The sequence below is a fragment of the Capsicum annuum genome, chromosome 8, assembly GCF_002878395.1.
Source record: "Capsicum annuum cultivar UCD-10X-F1 chromosome 8, UCD10Xv1.1, whole genome shotgun sequence".
NCBI classification, from domain to species: domain Eukaryota; kingdom Viridiplantae; phylum Streptophyta; class Magnoliopsida; order Solanales; family Solanaceae; genus Capsicum; species Capsicum annuum.
In genome coordinates this window covers 146499786-146520550 of record NC_061118.1, presented here as the reverse complement: position 1 = coordinate 146520550, position 20765 = coordinate 146499786, and the positions used below count along the sequence as shown (strand labels likewise).

Below are 20765 nucleotides of genomic sequence, written 5' to 3'. Positions count from 1 at the left end.
CACTCCCATCTCTGAGAATACACATCTAAGCTTACTTCATCTCTGAGAATACACATCTAAACACTTCTAACTTGATTGCAACTGGAAACCAAGCAATCCCCACTATGTCTCGTGGACACCTGATGCTGACGCAACACAAATTTTAGAAGCGTTTAGATAATTATTTTGCAAGTTTAGAGTATTTACTCGCCAAATGAGGCCAGATGTGAGTGTTTATGTAGTATGCCTAAAACGAAGAGCAAACAATGGGCTTCATCTATGGTTTACCATAACATAAACTTCTTCAAATACATTTCAAGATAACTTTAACTTGCACATTAATAGGGATCCGTAAATACAAATCCTTCAAGCACCGTAACAAGATAGAAAAGACATTAGGGAAGTCAAAGAAAGACTAGGAAAAATCATTTCTCCACAAGCTCTCGCTTAATAGTAGCACCGTTAACTTTTTGATTCGCCATTGTTTGAAAAGATTGCAGCAGCAAAACCAGGACACCCTTTTTTCCCTTTGGGATTTGCAGCAAACTGGAAACAAGCAAGAATAAACAGTGGATCAAAGAATCTGCATAGATAAGTACCTCCTGCTTTAAAAAAAATTAAATAGGGAAAGGTAGACTGACTTTTTGAGTATTGTATCATTGCAGAGAAGGTAGAAGAATTTTAAGTTGTGATTTAAATATAAATTGCAGTTTCTTAATTGGCTTACAGTATTGTAGTCCTAGTGGAAGTGGCCGTATAATACCTTTTTCTCCATTTAAATACAACTTCAGAAACAGCATGTAGAGAACAAGAACATTTTGCCTAATTAAAATATTATATGAACTCGTTAGACTTGCCTCTATGTTGCCACTCTTAACCACCACTAACCCCCCACGCCCCAAAAAAAACCATCCCACCCCGGGGAAAAGGAGAGAAGGAGGAGATAGAACGTGTATTTTTCTTCTAATGCTGCAAGAATAATATGAAAAAAACAAGCAAGACTTCCACAAATTTTCTTTGCTTCTCATTTTCCAAACCATTAGCAATTTTGACCTAAAAAGTTCACCAGCATTAGATAATCAGGAAGAGTATCATCTTACCAAAAACTCAATAGAAGTTCCTCAGACTGTAAGAGCTATACACCTCGGTGAATCTCCAACGTCTTGGTATTTTCCAACAATATCTGAAAAAAGAGCAACAACAGATACTGATAGTAGGAAATTTTACTAGGGAAGAAGGCAGTAAGTTGTAGGTCGACAACAGTATGAAGTAGGGAAGAAGGCAATAAGTTGGAGTCAACAACTGTATGAAGTAGGGAAGAAGGCAATAAGTTGTAAGTCTTACCTCCCGGATGTAGCTATCCACTGCTTTGCAGCCTTCGACTGCTAATTGCATGACATTTTCAAAAATATCCATTGGTAGTTTAGCATCCATCTGCAGCACAGAAGGTTGATTAACCGGGACAAAAAGACTAATTTCAATTGTTATTGCCAATAGGAGTAAACAAACCTGCAGAAGGGTCACTTTGTCCAACTTAGGTAAAATTCCTACAGTGACATCAGCGCCTCCAGCACTGTCTTCCAAGTAGTTTAAATCTGTTTAACGAGTAATCTCAACCAGAAACAGATTATTCACATGATAATACTGGAAAAGAATGATATAAATTCAAATAAAGAAAGAATCAACTAATTTTCAGAACTAATTTACCAAGAAGAGGCGTGCTATTCAGGTATCCCGCACTGCAAGATGTGACAAGATCACGCATGGGAATCCCGGCATCAGCTAGTGCCAGTGTGGCAGCATTTATGCATGCTGATCTTGTACCTAAATATTGCACTAAACTTACTTAGACTGTACTAGTAGAGGGAAAATAAAATAGAAGTGCTGCAATATACGGCTGCATGCAGCAGCAGGCATACAACAACAACAACAACAAACCCAGTATATTCCCACATAGTGGGGTCTGGGGAGGGTAGAATGTACGCAGTCCATACCACTACCTCCGAAGAAGTAGAGAGGCTGTTTCCGAAAGACCCCCGGCTCAAGACAAAGGACCGTATTCAAACGACACAAGCATACAACATGATGAAAATAACAGCGATACAACAACCACCAAAAATAAAGTACATTAACCAACAAAGGGCACCCCACTCCCCCAACTCTAGCACTACCACCCAAGCTACACCAAACTCTCCTAACTACAGCCTATGACTTGCCCACCCCCCTTAGCCCTCTACCCTAATACTCTTCCGCCAAATATCTATTCTGATAGGTTGTGGAGGAAACAACAGAAGAATAGAACAGAAAAACACTGTTATGCTTACCTCCGTCTGCTTGGAGAACTTGGACATAAATGTCTATCTGAAAAGCAAAATATCAAGAAATTGTAAATGGAGGTTAGACTCCATAATTAATTCAAGTTAAAAATATTAAGTGGACCACGGAACCTGAGAGCGAGGCATCAGATTTGTCAATATGCAAGCTTCCATTGTCTGGCGAATAACAAGAGATATCTCTGTGGATCTCCTAAAGAATGAAAAACAAAGGTATCATCAAATTGACATCATGTAACCAGAAGTCACACAGATTGAGTAACTTTTCTTAGTTAGTTGGTGGTAATCATAGATTGAATATTTTTTCTTGGTTAATTGTAGGCAATTTTACACTGGATTTGTTGTTGTTGTTGTTGTAGTTGTAATTGTAGGCAATCATAGATGATATAAACAAAGAATTGAAACACTAAGATCAGTCATTCATGAACTGTGTTAACTACCTAGCTTCAATTCAAGATAGTTTTAGCATTGTCGAGAAAATTTGTTCATTCGCCTTATGCAGTCTTACCAGAAAAGATCATTCTTTGGGCATTAAAACTTAGAAGTATCCCTAAAATCCTGCTTCTTTTCTACTACAGACTACAGTTAATATCCTAGTATTTAGCAGCATCTTTCATGGCTGGACCAGTGCCTGAACAGTCCCACAGATTTCCGTTAGGTTACAGAATATTTCTTTTTTAAATAACCAAGAAATCCCTGAGAACTAACGGCCCATGGTTTAAAACTCGGTGGAAGCCAGTTCCTCTACCCTTCCCACCTAAATCCCGGGCTTGTGTCTAAGGCAGGAGTTGAACCCATGACGTGTGCCAAACCCACACGTCGGTGGCTATAATCTTACAAATTACCCAAAAGCCCAGCACCTATAGCATATGTGTTTTCTTGTCCATCCAATAACCATTAGTGCTTTATCATGCCTTGCATCTTTTGAACCACTAAATAGCTTCAGTTAAGAGCTTGGATAACTGTTCTTCTACCACCACCAGCTCTGTAGGAATATGTTGCTCGGATTCTTCAAAAATGTGATCGGGTACGAGTCGGATCCTTCAAAAGTAGTGCATTTTTGGAGAGTCCAAGCAACTTAATGTAGGATATTGTCCATTGAATTGTCAAGCACACATGCAGATTTTTTTTATAGTGGAACTGACAGTACTCAGTAGAGCAAGATGATAATAACATCGCATGGGTGAAAACACATAAAAAACAGAAGGAAAAAGGACTGACAAGATAACATGGAATCACCTGTCACCCTTTGTTTTTCTCCGGCGATCGCCAGTGCTGAAATTAGCCATGCTATACTCGCATCGTACCTAAAACAGTGGCAATGTAAAGATCATATCATCTCACTTTTAAGGTGATAAATCTTGCAGTCTAAGAATGCATCATGAAAGGTAAAATTTACCAGTGCCTGGTCATTCATCTGTTGGCTCCTGTTCTGAACCTGAATGATGAAACTAACAACTGAGACATTTGAATAAACCTTTCATACAGAAACTAAGATCAATATCCTTATCATTGATCACAATGGTAGTGATTAGATACTTTTTGTAAATGTTCATAAACTCCAGCATACAGTTATCTATCTAATTTGCATAACAGTGTGATACTCCTTTTTTGACAATGGACTAAACCAGCGTGATACTTCTTTGGCTTCAAAAATTAAAACATCAACTGTAAATTTTCCCTCATTTTGGATGTTCAAGGCACTGAGCACCAGGGCAAAAAAGGCACTAATTTGATTGACTATAATTGCTAACATCCAGTATCTTTAGGATCGTTCTTCCACAAAAACTGGACTGGCTGACATCTTCTACATTGAGCATAATGCCGTTCTAAGCAGCTCGTTGCGATGAGGCTGCACTCAACATGATTGAGATCTCTAAATTTAATCTAAACTTCCGCAGACACTATCCAATTTTCAGCAGCAACAGATGTTCCATTTAGAGCTATAATGTTAACACACTAGCACATACAACAATTGATTTTGGTGCAATAATATGACATCTTTTGCACAATTTCTCCCGCTTATTCTAATCCTTGATATAAACAACTAATACATAACACTTTCTATGTTGAAGACAGAAATTGGCATTTGGACATAAATAGTATGAATTTCAAACTTTTAACTTGAATCAAGATCCTCTTAAATCCGCATGATAAAGTTTACAGTCTAGTTACGTATCTGCTTTTCTTACTATTCATTCAATAAATCATTACTGCAGGGTCAACTGATAGAATTAATCACGGAGAAGATGCCTGAAGGAAAGCATAAATTCATAGTTGTACTTCGTAAATTGACAAGGCTTTCAGAACAGGCAAAGGTGCTTAATTTAGACAGATTTTTTACAATAGCAATATCTTACTTCCTTTTTTTCCAGGCTAAAAACTTTTACCCACCTTACCAAGCCACTATCAATGAAGAACCAAATGACCAGGTTTCTTGGAGAACTTGGTGCAAAAAACTAAACTACCGAACAGGCCATGACCTCATCCACATAAGAGATTTATCCATTCCCCTTCCGCTACCACACATTTCAAAATTTAGCTAGCAAACCAAAAAAATAAAAAATCTTATTTTACCATGGAAGAGAACGTCACACCAACTGCTATTTTCTACATAGTCAACTTCCCTCCTTTACTTTTCAGTTCAAAACCATCACTTTACAACAACAACAACAACAAACCCAGTGTATTCCCACATAGTGAGGTCTGGGGAGGGTAAGATGTACGCAGTCCATACCTCTACCTCTAAAGAAGTAGAAAGGCCGTTTCCGATAGACCCCCGGCTCGAGACACGGAATACTAAACAAATTCATAGTAAAGCATGGAACAAGATGGCATAACATAAATACGACACCCACAAGTAATAGAAAACAGAGAAAAGTAAATAGATTCGTAATAAAGCATGAAACAAGGTATCATAACACAAAACCATCACTTTACCTTGACAATAATGCCAACAAACACCAAATAATTTGATTCATAATCCAAAAAGAGTCGAGTCAACAAATTAAGTATGACATGAATTTACCTCCCTAGGACCATAAACTGCAGCAATGACTTTGGTATTTCCCATTTCAAAGGAAGCGGAACTGCAATTAATCAGAGTAAACACACTTAATTGCAACAACAACAACAACATTCCCAGTGTATTCAAAGTAACAGTGTAACAAACAAAAAACATAAAAGCAAACAACAAAAAAGGGATATCACACCGCTAGATAATAAAGGAAACAAGACACCCACAAGGTAATACTATAAACTAGCTATTCGAAAACATAGACATCACCAAAACACCACCAACAAGAGACTGCAAGAAACTAAAAGGACAGATACAAACAAAGCATTCTTCCCTAAAATGCAGCCAGTGGCAATCAAACAGATGAGCAATATCAATCAAAAAGCATATCCAAACTGTAGGAGTCAGTGGACTAGGGTAAAAATTTACCCATATCTTGCACCAAACCAAGTTTAACTTAACTCAAAAATCAAAAAGTAGCTACAAACTAAAGTATAAGTTAGTATCCCATGAAATTACTCAAGGTGCACGCAAACATCTCGGTTTTAAATAAAATAACAACGTAGAGATTAACATAACAATAATGGTAATTAGAAAGAAGTGTAAGTGGCTACCCATCAGCTCTTGACACAACCCCAATTTCAGCACGAAGTTGTCTCATCTGAAAGTAATATAAGAGAATGAAGAAGAGATGCAAAGGGAAGAAAATTATTAGTGTAAAGAGAGAGAGAGAGAGAGAGAGAGAGAGAGAAGGGAACCTCCATGGGACGGCGCCCATCTAAACGAAGACCTTCAGGATTCACGTACTCCATCTATATTAGCCCACCAATGCACTGTAGAGCGGCCGGAGAAAGAAAGAAAGAAAGAAGCGGCAACAGTTTTGAGAGTGGGAACCTCCACAGGTTTGACCAATTCAGCAAACAGAATTTACCTACTTTAATTTTTCTCATTTTAAAATAAGATTAAAAAAAAAAAATTTAATGAAGAATTTGATTATAATAACATATTAAAAATTATTTATTAATATATACTTAAAACATAAAATCATAATCATTGTTTCAACTTCAAATTACTTCTTTTCCTCTCTTTAACCTTTTTTTCTCCTCCATTCTTATTTAAAACTCATTATTTTTTGAATTTAAGTTGTGCGCACCATTGGAGGTCGTTTAGTAGAATGTATTGAAAAATTAATACATGCATTAGTTTAATGTGTATTACTAATACTTTATTTAATATACTTTTGCACGCTGTGTATAACTAATATTTGTATTAATTATACACTCTATTGTGTATTAATGTGTGTATTACTAATACCTCAAAATTCATGGTATTAGCAATGCAATGGATCCAATACATGCATTAACATGATAAAGATACTATTATCCCTCAAAAAAATTCACATTCTTTCCAACATATATATGGAGGATATTTTTGTAAAAAAAAAAAAAATTAAAAGAAATTATTTAATTCATGTTATTTTTAATACATCAAACCAAACACTGCATAAGAAAAATACAAGCATAACTAATGCAAGAATAGCTAACACAAACATTACTAACACACCAAATTTTGTATTATTCTTATACACTCTTCCAAACGACCCCTTAGTGTACAAACTATTCTACACTGTCAGGTAAACTTAACTTGCTATTGCAGTTTACCTAATTTTTTCTTTTTAAATTTTTATATAAAGAATTGGATAACCTGCAATAGCAGGTAAGTTAACTGATAGTGCAAAATAGTTTGTGCACTGACGGTGCACAGAACTTAAACTCTTATTTTTTTAACTTTCTCCTTTTTGAAACTTTGCATTTTATTTTTAAATGTTCTCTTTTCTCCAAAATTATAAATTTTCTACTCTCCTCTAATTTTAGTATCAATTTTTTCCAAAAGGAATTTTTTTGAAATATATATATAATTTGTCGATAAAAAAAGATCGATGATCAATTTGTTGAATTAATTACTATAACAGGTCAATTATTGAATATCATAAAAGACGATGTATAATATCGGTCAAATCGATAATCGATTGTCCATGTATCGGTCAGATCGATAATCGAACTGTCCATATCAATTAGATCGATAATAAATCTGTATATATCGATCAGATCGATAATCGAATTATTCATATCAGATAGATTGATAATAAATTTGTATATATCGGTCAAATCAACAATTGATCGGTCTATGCAAACCAATTTTTTGATTAATTTATAATTTTTAAAAGTTTTTGATAGATGGTGTTAAAATTCTTGACTAGTGGTGAAGTGTGGACTAATTTGCAACTTTTAAAATCTGTAACTAAATTTTAAATCATAAATAAATTAAAATATTCAAAAATGTGTCATTTCACTAAAATAAAAACTTGTGGCCTATTTAATTAGGGGTGAAAATCATTTTCATCCCCGACTTTGATTAAAAAATCAAACTCCCCCCTCAACATTGAACAATAATCATACTCCCTTCCTTTATCCCATGCAATGTCTATTTTGTCCTTAAAATTTTAATTCATATTTATATAATTTCTTTTTATATTATATGTAATGAATATTTTTTTAACATGGATATTTGTAGCATCTTATTTAAGTTTATTAACTTTATACGCAAATTAATACTTTTTATAAATTTATCACAAAATTCAATGTTATTTTTTAAGATTGTTATTTTAGTATTATATGTATTAAAGAGTCGTTTGGTGTGAGGTATAATTATAATAATTTAGAGATAAAGTTCATAATTATTTATCCTGCGTTTAATTAAATGTATTAGGTAGTCTCAAAATTATTTGTCGTATCATTTATACCACAGTGATGAGATAAGTTATCTCACACACATGTTAGTACAACTTATTGTGTAATAACTAATCCCGGAATAACTTGTTTCCAAACAACCCACCCCTAAGTGTGTATATATACATATGTATGTACATGCATGTGCGTATATTTTCGTGTTTTATCACTCTCTTACTAAATTCGTTTCGTATTACTTAACTTTTTGTTGATATAACACAATCCTTGAAAAAATTTTACTTAGAGGTATATTTTGCTAAATTATCATTAATGCTAAATTATCCTTATTAATGATAATTTGAAAATTTAAATTTGTCTATACTATTACTTTATATAGTTATTTAACACTAAAGGGTAGAAAAAAAATATAATATAATTCTCTTGATTTCACAAATTGAGCAGATAAATTAAAACATTTATTTTTAGTATGAGGATCAAGTATTATCTATTGTCTATATCAGTAAATAAGTTGTGACTACCATTAATAGGGTATTACATATTTTAGAGAAAATGGTCTATTACCCCCCCCCCCCCCCAACCTTTAGTCGAAATCCCAACTACACATTCAACCTTTAAAGGAGACTTATTACCCCCCTAAAGTTTTTTCTACCGAATTTATTACCCCCTATTTGCTGACGTGTCAATGGACGTGACTACACTATCCATGGGTGCGTCAGTTGACTCTTTTCACTTTAAATTTTTTATTTTTTAGTTGCCACATCATTATTTTTAATAATATAATAAATATTACATTATATTATATATTATTCAATTCTCTCTTCTCTTTCTAATTAAGAATTTCTAATTTCTCCACTTTATTAAAGTGTGTGTCCCAACAGTCTAAACTCATCTTCTTCGATGAGACTTTTTAGCCATTATAAAGCAAGTGTAAAACACTTAACCTTCCCGTTTTACTTCTACTTATCCAAGATCATTGAAAATTTTAAAATTGATATTGTTCATTATTTCCGACTTCAAGGTCGTCGTAAATTTTAAAATAGGTATTGTTCATTATTTTAGACTTTAAGGTCGTCGAAAATTTTAAAATTCTCTATTGTTTCTAACTTTAAAGCCATCGAAAATTTTAAATTCGATATTATTCATTGTTCTCAGGTTCAAGGTCATTGAAAATTTTGAATTTGGTATTGTTCGTTGTTTCTGGATTTAAGATCGTCGAAAATTTAATAATTAATATGGTCATTGTTTCCCACTTCAAGGTTGTCAAAAAATTTTAAATTCGATGTTGTTTATTATTTTCGACTTCAAGATCGTTGGAAATTTCAATTTCAGTATTGTTCATTATTTTCCACCATCCCGCCGTCGTCGCCACTACCGGATTCACCATGAAATTTCAGAATTCCTCCTTAACTCTTGAATTATGATTCTTCAATTTGTATATAAAATTATGACATTTTGAAAATCAAATTCTTTGTTAAAATTCAAAAATGATAATAAATTTCTCCACCATCTCCCTCGTCGTTCCTACCACCTGCAACAACTGTAGTGTCGATGAATGGTGGTTTCTCCACCAAATCTTACTAGTTCCATTTCAAGATCAAAAATATTCCTACCCCTTTTAAGATCTACTACTAATATACCTAACAAGTCTAATGATTAAAGAATACAACACCTTCAGATCTCAAAACAAGAAAAAGACTCAACCTTTTCAAAAATTCAAAATCTGCATAAAGGGTGTCACCAAAACTAATTGTCTTTTTCAAACTAAAGCTTTTTCAAGAATCCAAAATCTACATAAAGGGTGTCACCAAAACTTATTGTTTCTTTCAAACTAAAGTTTTTTCAAGAATCCAAAGATAGTAAAAAGGTAATCTTGAAACTTTCTTTTTCTACCCAATTTTGGATCAAATGTGAACAAAAATTGGAAAAAAAAAACTTGTGTTATGTAAAGCAAAAGACACAAACTTATAACAACAATAAGATGATTGCTTGAAAAGTCACAACCAAAAGTTTAGATTAGAAAAAAAATCTTTAAAAAAAAAGAGATGAAATCTTGGTTTAGAGATAAGAGAGAGAGTAGAGAGGGAGATGAAAAGGTTTAGAGAGAAGAATATTGGCGTGGGCCCAGGCGTGTGGAATGCACCAATCTGTTATTACTTGGTTCATGTTGACACGTCAGCAATTAGGGGGTAATAAATTCGGTAAAAAAAAAGTTTCAGGGGGTAATAGGTCACCTTTAAAGGTTGAGTGTGTAGTTGAGATTTTGACTAAAGATTGAAGGGGTAATAGGCCATTTTCTCCATATTTTATAATTTATATAAATAAATATAATCTTTAAAATTTGACCTAATTTTTATTCGAGAAAAATATCTAGCATCCCCGAACTATGACCAAATTTGCTACGACACACGTCAACTTCATGAGGGTCCTATAACCCCTTGAACTAAATTTTAGCGTATTTTTGTCTATCTTTTTAGCTAATGTGATACCTTTTGTCAATCATTTTAGATGGCGTGACACCTTTGATATGGACTCTATTTTATGTAATAAAGGTGTCACATTAGCACAAATAATGACAAAAATATGCTAAATTTGAGTTCTAGGGTGTAGACATACAAAATTCAACGGGTCAAATTCATACAAAAGTTGAATTTAATTCATGATCATTTGAGTTTATTAACTAATTTGGGCTCTACAAATTAATTAGTCCATTTTGTTAAATTCAAGCCCAAGGTCCATTACACTTGGAAGTCCAAACTCATCAAGTGACGTGGCATCCCAGTCAAATCCAAGACCAATGAGACGCCTCCACATGTACAAATGATGTGGAAATCTCATTCAAATTGAAGAACCAGTCAAGAGTCGCCAAGTATTAAGGTGACATGTTCCAGCCAATCACAAACAACTAGGCGTACCCCCTACAACTATAAATAGGGGGTAACATGACATGCTAAAAGGAAAAAAAAACACTTTGACAAGCATTGACAACGTCAGCATTGACTAGCAAGTTCTTGAAAGGAGCAATCAACGGAGTTCTTCCCGGAGATTATTCCAAAATGACAAAATACTTTTCAACATCCCAGACGATTGAAATATGTCTCTAGAAGTCCAAATCATCCAACGATTTAGGAAACACGCTATTGAAGGCCGTCGAATCATTGCTAAATTTAGGAGAGAAGAATCAAGAGAATAACGGAATTGTACCCTCAAGATTCATATTAATAAAATTATTATTTTCTTTGATTTATTTTTGCTTGCAATTGATTTTCCGTACTCCACGAAAATTTATTGCGAACAAATTTTGGCACGCCCAGTGGGACCAATTCTGCTCTTCATCTTTTTCTCATGCAAATCGAAAGCTACAAATTATTGATTAAGTCATTGTGTAAAATTGATTTTCGGGCAACTTTATCGATGGATCCTTATTTGAAGCTTGAGTCATGGCATTGTCAAGAGAAAGGTTGGGAATCTTCAACATACTTGGAGGATTCGGGCTTGTGACACAATCCTCACCAAATACATCATCACCAAATATGTTGCGGGAAACGTCCACAAAACCCAACTAAAAAAAAGTTAATATTGAGTAAAGCGGCAAGTTCTGATATTAAAGAAATAATCATTACTTGATGTGCCAAATCAGCCAAAGGCATTGTTGAGCCAGCGGCACCATCTTCAAAGTTAGCAGTGTCAATACTTATGGAATCCAAATAAGCAAATCACGATGTTGATTGCTTAAGCCCTTATTTTTTTCTTCAAACGCTTTCAGTGTGGTTCTTGGCTAGCATTGCCTTCATTCGAACTAGAGGCAGCACTACCAATAGCAACTCCATCGAGTGAAACAGGTGGTTTGGATGCGTCACTGCAAAATGGCACAATGTCTAGCGACTTTTCAACGCCTTTACCCGATGGGCTAGAAGATTTCTTTCTTTTGATCACTTAGGAAGTGGAGATGGCTACTGCCTTGGGAGCCGATGAGGGTTTTTTTACTCTTTTATCCACATGTGTATCCATGCCCTTTGAATTTTTAGATTTAGTAGCGACTTGGACAGATTGAGCAAGATTGCCCATTACCACCTTGGACTTTGAAGAAAGAGAAAGTTTGCCTTGACCATTCAGCTAAAGTTGGTCTCCTTTGGTTGATGAAGGGGCATCATTTTTCTTCGGACCTCTTAAAATAATGTGGGTATTTCACCTTAACATAGCCTCCCGATGGGCTGACCACCAATCCGAATATTCTCAAGTCATAAAAGGTCCATTGTCCAATGGACGCATTGGTATGTAAAGCTTTGACAAACTTCCAAGACGAACACAAGAATCTCAAAGTTGAACCAAAGCTAGCAGCGAACCGTCAAAATGATGCTTTTTTAGAATGCCAGGAATGTCTTGACAAAATCCAAATTGGCTAATAAATCGATGAGGGCTATAAGGCTCCATGATCAGATAGTCATCATTCCTCAAAGTGACAAAACTTGAACGAAGTCATATGAAGAAGTCACTCCAAGAATTGGACAATTTTCCACTATCATCAATTTATACCTCTTTTCCTTGTAGCAAGGCCAAATGAGAAAGTTTTTTTATGTTGACTTGTTGAAATAACTTGCGAGCATCAACAAGGTCAAATTATTTTGCCATTTTTTCTCTTGAAATTAGCCACATTTGCACCCCTCGCTGTGGATGTTTTACATGGTAATAAGTTTCAAAATACTCACTTATCCATCCATAAACATAATGGATGGGGAAGAGTGCATGGCAGGATCCCAAGTTTGAAGAAGTAGAGATCTCCCGGAGGCCGCGATAGATGCTTGCAAGAACTGGGACCGCTAAAGAAAATTTTTCTCTATGAGCCATCAAGCTTGTGACTTTGAAGACGCTAGCACGAATACAACCAGCCTTCTTGTTGGGGAGTAAAAATTTACAGAGCCAACATGCAAGGAAAACTGCCAAATAAGTTTCATCTCTGAGTAATTCTTCCACGCCTAACTCAAGAAAAGGGGCATTCTCTTCTTCGGTTCATGGTAAAAAACTCATGTCAATATTTCCCAATGGGTCATGGTTCATCCTTGGCTTCGTCTGATTTTTTGACATCTTTTGTGAAGGCTTAACATATTTTCTTGGTCCACGAAATGAGAAATTAGTCCAATAAAAAAAAGAGACATCATCAGTGACATCCTTTGTAAGACGGTAGAATGCCGAAAATAAGCGTTAGCAGCTTCTAGGGAGAAAAGGTTCCCCTTTGTCATCCATATATGTCAACTCCTTAGCCGAGGGGATAACTTTGTCATAAAATGACCCATGAACATGAAGGCCTCCGATGTTTCTCAAGTCCCATAAAGATATGGACAACTCTACAATAAAAGTAGAAACTGTGTTTGTGGAAGGACGCCAATTCTCATAGAAAGCCTGGAGCACATTATCGCTATGGTCATACGTGAACAATGAAGCAAAAACAGCATCATAAGTCTTTTTGCGCTCCAAGGTCTCCTTATTACGGGCAAGGACATCTTCTATCCACTCCCAGTAGCCAGATGTATATCGAACCTCCCCGAAGCCAGAGGAAGGGACACGCCAACTGCTAAGGCTTTCATTGCGACTAGGAGAGCTCGCAACAACACTATTTTGATGTGTAGAAGACTTCAAAAGGAGAATATTTTCAATCATAATTTTGCTCGAAAAGTTATTCATGACGTCCTTAGTTTCCGTCGTTGACCATTCTGTCAGATGGAGGGAAGTTTCCAGCGGCTTTCTAACAAGCGGGAAGGCGCCAATCACTGGAGGATGAACTTTCAAAGTGAGGGCTTTGGCATGTGAATCTGATTTGTTTTCCACGATCTCAAGGCAAGGGTATGGAGTTTCACGATCGTTGAAACCAGACATTATTGGAGACTAGAAGCACCCTATACCGTTCCTGAGGATTAATAAGAGAATAGAGATTAACCGTTATGAACATACAAGTTTAAAAAAAAATAGGAAACAAAAGAACATGAAGTTGAGTGTAAAAAAATGAATAGCTCGCAATTACAGTCACGTATATTGTATTGCAATCACGCAAATTTGAGCGAGCAAGAGGAAACAGACTGCTATAAAAGTTACAGTTACCCGAGGAGCAGTTTGTGGAGTCAATTGTATTGGGCAAGGTCACAGCTTCACCGTTAGACGATCGAGCACAATCGAACACTTTTTTTTTGTGTGTGGATACCTAGTGCTTTGACGAGTTTTCTCTACAAGGGAAAATCTTATATAGAAGTTTGGAGGAGAATCTCAATTTCATATATAGGGGATCTTGTAGCAAGATTGGAAGAAAAGATCCCTAGGAATTTCAAGTTTCCAAGTAGCTAAAAGAAAATTACCATGTTTGAAAAATTTCTTTGAAAAAAAATTAATTCTTTTTTGAGGATCAAAGGAAAGTTAATATTTTCTTGGTTCAAAAGTTCAATGCAACAAGAATCTTTACTAACATGCAAGGGCAGTAAGTTAATGATTTACTCAATATGGTCCTATTTCAAATCCATATGGAGGGGTATCAATATTGTCTAGTGTGTAATGACTTGGAAAAATATTAGGGGTCATTGATTTCACGCTTAATCAAAAGAAGAATTTTTGCTATGTGAAAATATGTGGCAAAAATTTTAGATCACTCACAAGTTGCGGTCTACCTAGAAGGCACCGACAAGAAACAAGTACTTTTAAAAACATGAAAACACATTTATAGGTACTTCAAGTCTCGTCGCCAAGTTTCGGCAAGCCTACAACGTCGACAAGTCTCGAACTAAAGGGCATTTGTAGACATACAAAATTCAACGGGTCAAATTCATTCAAAAGTTGAATTTAATTCATGATCATTTGGGTTTATTAACTGATTTGGGCCCTAAAAATTAATTAGTCCATTTTGTTAAATTCAAGCCCAAGGTCCATTACACTTGAAAGCCCAAACTCATCAAGTGACATGGCATCCCAATCAAATCCAAGACCAATGAGATGCCTCCACGTGTACAAATGATGTGGAAATCTCATTTAAATTGAAGAACCAGTCAAGAGTCGCCAAGTGTCAAGGTGACATATTTCGGCCAATTAAAAACAACTAGAACTACCCCCTACAACTATAAATAGGAGGTAACATGACATGCTAAAAGGAAAAAAAAGGAGAAACACTTTGACAAGCATTGATAACATCAGCATTGACTAGCAAGTTCTTGAAAGGAGCAATCAACGGAGTTCTTCCCGGAGATTATTCCAAAACGACAAAATACTTTCCAACATCCCAGAAGATTGAAATACGTCTCTAGAAGTCCAAATCATCCAACGATTTGGGGAACACACTACTGAAGACCCTCAAATCATTGCTAAATTTAGGAGAGAAGAATCAAGAGAATAATGGAATTGTACCCTCAAGATTCATATTAATAAAATTATTATTTTCTTTGATTTATTTTTGCTTGCAGTTGATTTTCCGTACTCCACAAAAATTTGTTGCGAACAAGGGAATAATAGGACCCCTGTGAAGTTGGAGTGTGTCGTAACAACTTTGACCATAGTTCGAGGTGGTACTAGAGGCTTATCTCTTTCATTTATTGTTTGTATTTTCTACATTGAAATATGTTTATAAAATTAGTAGTACTTATTATTTTCACTTGTAAATTACATATTATATTTTTGATTATTATTAATAAAACGAATTTTCTTATTATGCCAATTTACTTCATAAAGATCATCATTAGATTATATATTTCTTACTTTTTTTTCTAGAAGATAATGTTTATGTTTTTATGCAAATTTTGTTATATGAATAATGTTTATGTTTTTATGAAAAAATTGTTATATGATTTTTTTTAAATAAAAATATGATGATTTTAAAGAAGATAAAAAAAATAATAAAAAAATTGATGATAAAGGGTAAAACAGGAATTTTAAAAAGTCAATTAGGATAAAGTGGGGGTATGATTATTGTTCAAAGTTGAGGGGGGAGTTTGATTTTTAAAACAAAGTCGGGGAGAGAAAATGACGTTGACCCATTTAATTAGGGAAAAGGACATGGTATGACCATTTTTTTAAAAAATGGCCCACATTTGAAAAGATGGACATGCTGTAGCAGTCAGCTAAAGTAATTCCCCTTTTTTGTCATTTGGCCCAATTTGGCACATGCAGTCTCTATACTCAATTGATACACTTTTATACCTCATTAATACACTTTTATATTATATTGATACACTTAAAAAAAAAAAAGAAAATTCTATGCAAGCACATGCAGTTCCTATACCCAATTAATACTCTTTTATACACATTGATACACTTTTATGCTACATTGATACACTTACAGTGTCCATATAATCAATTGATGCTCTCTTATACTAGATTGATACATTTTTAGAATGCATATAAAACTATATAAAGTCGTATAAAATCTGTATCTAAATAATAATTGTAGTTAAAAATTGTATAGAATGTGTATAAAAATGCTATAATTATTATACAGAATATGTGTAGAAACTGTATCGTTATTATATAAAAATATATATCTTTAACAATTGTATTATATTGAAAGTATATGATATTGTATTTTATTGTATAAATAAGTAAAACTAAACAAAATAAATAGTACGTTATTTTAATAATGTTATATCACTTTAAAAAATTGTTATGTAAATGGTTTAGAATAAAATTATAAATCTACCTAAAAGTTCAGTTGAATTGTCCAACGTCTACTTTGACTTTTGAAAGTGAAATGGACTAAACTTAGTATTATATTTCAATTAATCTGAACAAGACTAAAGTTGACTAAATAATTTGTTTATTTGTTTGCATTTGTGTTATCTTAAGTTAAATTGCTTCCACACAAATCTCAACTAAAAGTTACTATAATATTTCACACAATGGCACAAGAATTGATATAACAAGATGTTCAAGTTCCAACAATAATAATCCAAAAAAAAAAATCCAAATGCGGATTAAAGTACAGTAAGGCACTATAATAATATGTTATTATGAGATGCTAAAAAAGAATAAGGAGCCAAAATAATATGGGTCCATTAAAGATGAAAAGTCGGCGGCCCAGTACACAAAATGAAAAGGGCCGAATTGTGATGCTTAATGGCTATTTATTGGATTTTTAAATTTAGGTGTTAGTTTTGTGGAATTATTTTAGTTTTAAGTGTTATTTTTGTCCTTTTCCCATTTAATTAAAGGAAAAAGGGTCAAATTTATTCCTCTACTTTTAAAAATTGGTTAAATATATCATTCGTTATACTTTGAGATCAAATTTACCTTTGTTGTCATATTTTAAAGTCAAATTTACCTTCCTACTTTGAAAAATTAGTTAAATATACTTTTCATCATACTTTGAGACTAAATTTACCCTCAATGTCATACTTTGAGGTCATATTTACCCTTCTTGTTAACAAACTTTTTTATGTGTCTTTTTTTAACAAAAAAATCAAATCAACATTAAATGACCCATTGTTTTTTTAAAAACAACTCTAATTTAATTCACCCGATCCGACTCACAAAAAACGCACAAACAAATATCCGGGTCAAGTTCTAAACAATTATTTAAGAATTTGAACAAATAAAAGTTCAAATTTCGAGTATTTGTTAAGTTTGTAAAATAGTATTAAAAAAATCTATTTATTAGCACCCAAGGATGTGATTGAGAAATATGATATTTCATGTGAGAATTTCAATTATTGCAAAAAAACATTACTTTAGGTGATTTTTTCTTGATAATCGGGGTGTTCAGGCCAGATTGCATACACCTCGACTAATTTGATGGGATACTTGCCACCTCCTATCAGTAACAGGTATCATGTAACTCTATCCATCAAGGCTAAAATAATTAAATTAAAAGAAATTACCTAGTGCTTGTTCATGGGAATTGAATCTGACGCTTCATGGTGCACACCCAACTTCATTGAACCATTCGGTAGCACCCTTTGGGTGCTAGGTGATTTCCTTATTTGTCGAAGTTTGGAACACAAAGTTACTAGATACATATGTTTGTGAGGAATATCATATACCCATGAAATTGGTCAAATTACAGGTAAATTAATCCAAACACAACAATATAAAAAGATTCTCATGAGTAAAATGGTAATAAAATGATAGTCATGATACCTCGTAAAATTTATGTAATACACTTTGATTCATGATACGTAAAAAAAAGCATACTTTTAAAATTAATGACCTAAAACATGTTCTAAGTATTTGTGTGATCATAAATAATTTCATTAAACTAAAATAATATGTTTAATAATAAATTATTTTTAAATATGTAAACTTATCATTCATTACTTGTAATATGCTGCATTTTACTCCCCTATCATCCATGTTGTGCCACAAAGTGAGTTGAGAAAATTGAAGTAAAGGTGTCTTTTAAGTCTTGAATGAAGGATTGGTGATATTGACCAACAGATAGGGTCAAACATCAATAGAAAACTTGATTAAGTTAATTGTGGACTTGATTAATGTTTTTAAAACCTTCTAATCTTTTCAAAAATACAAATCAACTCAACCCACGCCCCTCTTCAATCCAAATCAACCACTCTGTCCTCTCTCTCTAGCTTCTCTCAACTCTCTCCCAACCAACAGTTCTGCAAGATTTCTCTCTTCAACCCCCGATGACTTCTACCTCCGGCGACAAATAGTTGGGCTTCGAGTTCCCCTCTTTTCTCCCTTCAACCCCCGGTGACTTCTACCTACGGCGACAAATAGTTGGGCTTCGAGTTTCTCTCTTCAATTCAATCAACTTGTCTCTCATTCCTCTCTCGACGACTTTTCTCAACTCTCTCCCAATCAACTGTTCTGTAAATTTCTTATTTCAATCCTCGGCGACTTCAACATCCGACTATAAATAGTTGGGCTTCGAGTTCCTTTTCGACTTCAACCTTCAATCGACGTGACAGCCTTGCTCTCCGGCCCCAACAGCTTCGAATTCTTTATCGTTCCTTTTCTTCTTTCACAGGTAAAAATTTATGGTCTTTTTAGTTTTAAAGAAAGTGAGGAACTTGAGCCAACTTCTCTTATAGTATTGGATAACAATTTCAATATTTGTTGCACTAATTTGAAATGCAGTCTGACATGACCTTTTTATTGTTTGTGTTTATAAAAATAAAACGATAATTTGGTTTGATTTGTTCTATTCTTGGTAAAAATGGTGAAATTACTGTTTTTTGTTAAACAAAATCGTGCTACTATTTTTTATTTTCTCCGACAGATTACCTATCTGGTGCAACATATTAACCATCTGATGCAACAAATTTATTATATGATGCACCAGAGGAACCATCAGATTACTATTCTGATGCAACAGATTAATAATATGATACAACAGATTAATTATCTGATGCAACAGCTTTACCATATGTTGCAACAAATTAAGCATCGGATACAAAACCTGATACAACTAATTAACCATCTGGTGCAATGGAAGAACCATCAGATTAATGATCTGATGCAACAGATGAACCTTCTATTGGATAAAATCCCATCAAATCTTCCTACAGGAAATGTCCAAGACTTAATTTTTCCAACTGATCATTCATCTGTCATGATAGATGATCCTATGTTGGAAGAAATCTAAATAATATTGATCGTTGATAACTGTTCCAACAGATCACTTAGGTGTTGCAATAGATGTGTGACCTGTTGTACAGACCATTCATCTTTCTCAACAGATGAGTGATATATTTTGTACTGTCGCAATAGATTACTAAGCCGTTGCTACAGGTTAGTTAACTGCTCTGACAGATCACTCATATGTTGCAACAGATGTGTGATCTATTGCACAAAATATTTATCTTTCTCAACAAATGAGTGATATATTTTGTATTGTCATAATAGATTATTTAACTGTTCCAACAGATCACTCATATGTTGCAACAGATGATGTCACAATAGTTGTGTGATCTGTTGAACAGACCATTCATCTGTCTTAAAAGATGAGTGATATGTTTTGTATTATTGCAACAGATTACTCATCTGCTGCAATAATTTGGTTATATACTGCAACAGATAAACTACCTGGTGTAACAGATTGATGATCTGTTGCAACTGTTATTTTACTATTTTGCTTCTTTGATTTACTGTTATCCCTTTTAACGATGCATTAATCAACAATAATATATTATTTTATGTTCCTGCTAATTTTAGATAATATGGTTCCCAAAAGAACAGAAATCGAATCAAGCCCAAGTAAAGGAACAAGTGAAGCAGCTAAGCTATATCCACCACTCTTTGAGCTTGCTTTACAAGCGTTATCTCAATCGGGAGAAGAATATAATGAACACGGGGAGGAGGGATATTTCAAAAGAGATGATGCATATGCTAATAGCCCTTCCTCTGAAGAGCTGGTCAAAACCTTCAGCATTGATCGTTATTCTGTGAGAATGCAGTGCGATGGTGCCGCAGATTTAACGGGTGATTTCGTGGTTAAGTCAGCCATGGGAAAATCTTTCGACACCTTCAGAAAAATACTTCAATAACAAAAATTGGATTCTTATTTCAGGGACAGCTGCTTTGGAAAATATCTTGATTTGTTGGAGGACAACAATGCTCGTTTCCAAATAAAAATGGTATATGAACTACCAAGCGTAGGTTTATGTATGAAAACAAAGATAAGATGGCTAAGGTATGGATAAATTACTGTGGCATGCCTGTTTGTTTTGGTTGGAAGGAGTTTTCCATAGTTACCGGACTAAAATG

General features: G+C 34.1%; 1 protein-coding gene across 1 annotated transcript; it reads right to left on the bottom strand.

Annotated features, from left to right (window-relative positions):
• Window positions 1-246: 246 nt before the first annotated feature.
• LOC107839270 (exosome complex component RRP41 homolog) lies at window positions 247-6388 on the bottom strand. The gene is made up of 12 exons (XM_016682683.2): window positions 6087-6388; window positions 5943-5989; window positions 5341-5401; window positions 3712-3750; window positions 3552-3619; window positions 2427-2505; window positions 2304-2340; window positions 1687-1803; window positions 1489-1574; window positions 1324-1413; window positions 1080-1162; window positions 247-525 (listed from the first exon to the last, which is right to left on the bottom strand). Exons 1-11 carry the CDS (start codon window positions 6138-6140, stop codon window positions 1115-1117), a joined length of 726 nt encoding a protein of 241 aa, XP_016538169.2. The 5' UTR covers window positions 6141-6388; the 3' UTR covers window positions 247-525; window positions 1080-1114.
• Window positions 6389-20765: the final 14377 nt, after the last annotated feature.

What these genes read in the sequence shown, in the direction of transcription:
- LOC107839270 (XM_016682683.2), bottom strand. Translation starts at nt 6,140, where the DNA reads ATGGAGTACGTGAATCCTGAAGGTCTTCGTTTAGATGGGCGCCGTCCC. An exon ending in ATCTGATGCCTCGCTCTCAG is followed by an intron (nt 2,341 to 2,426) that starts GTTCCGTGGTCC and finishes TTTGCTTTTCAG; the next exon opens with ATAGACATTTATGTCCAAGT. An exon ending in AGTTCTCCAAGCAGACGGAG is followed by an intron (nt 1,804 to 2,303) that starts GTAAGCATAACA and finishes TGCAATATTTAG; the next exon opens with GTACAAGATCAGCATGCATA.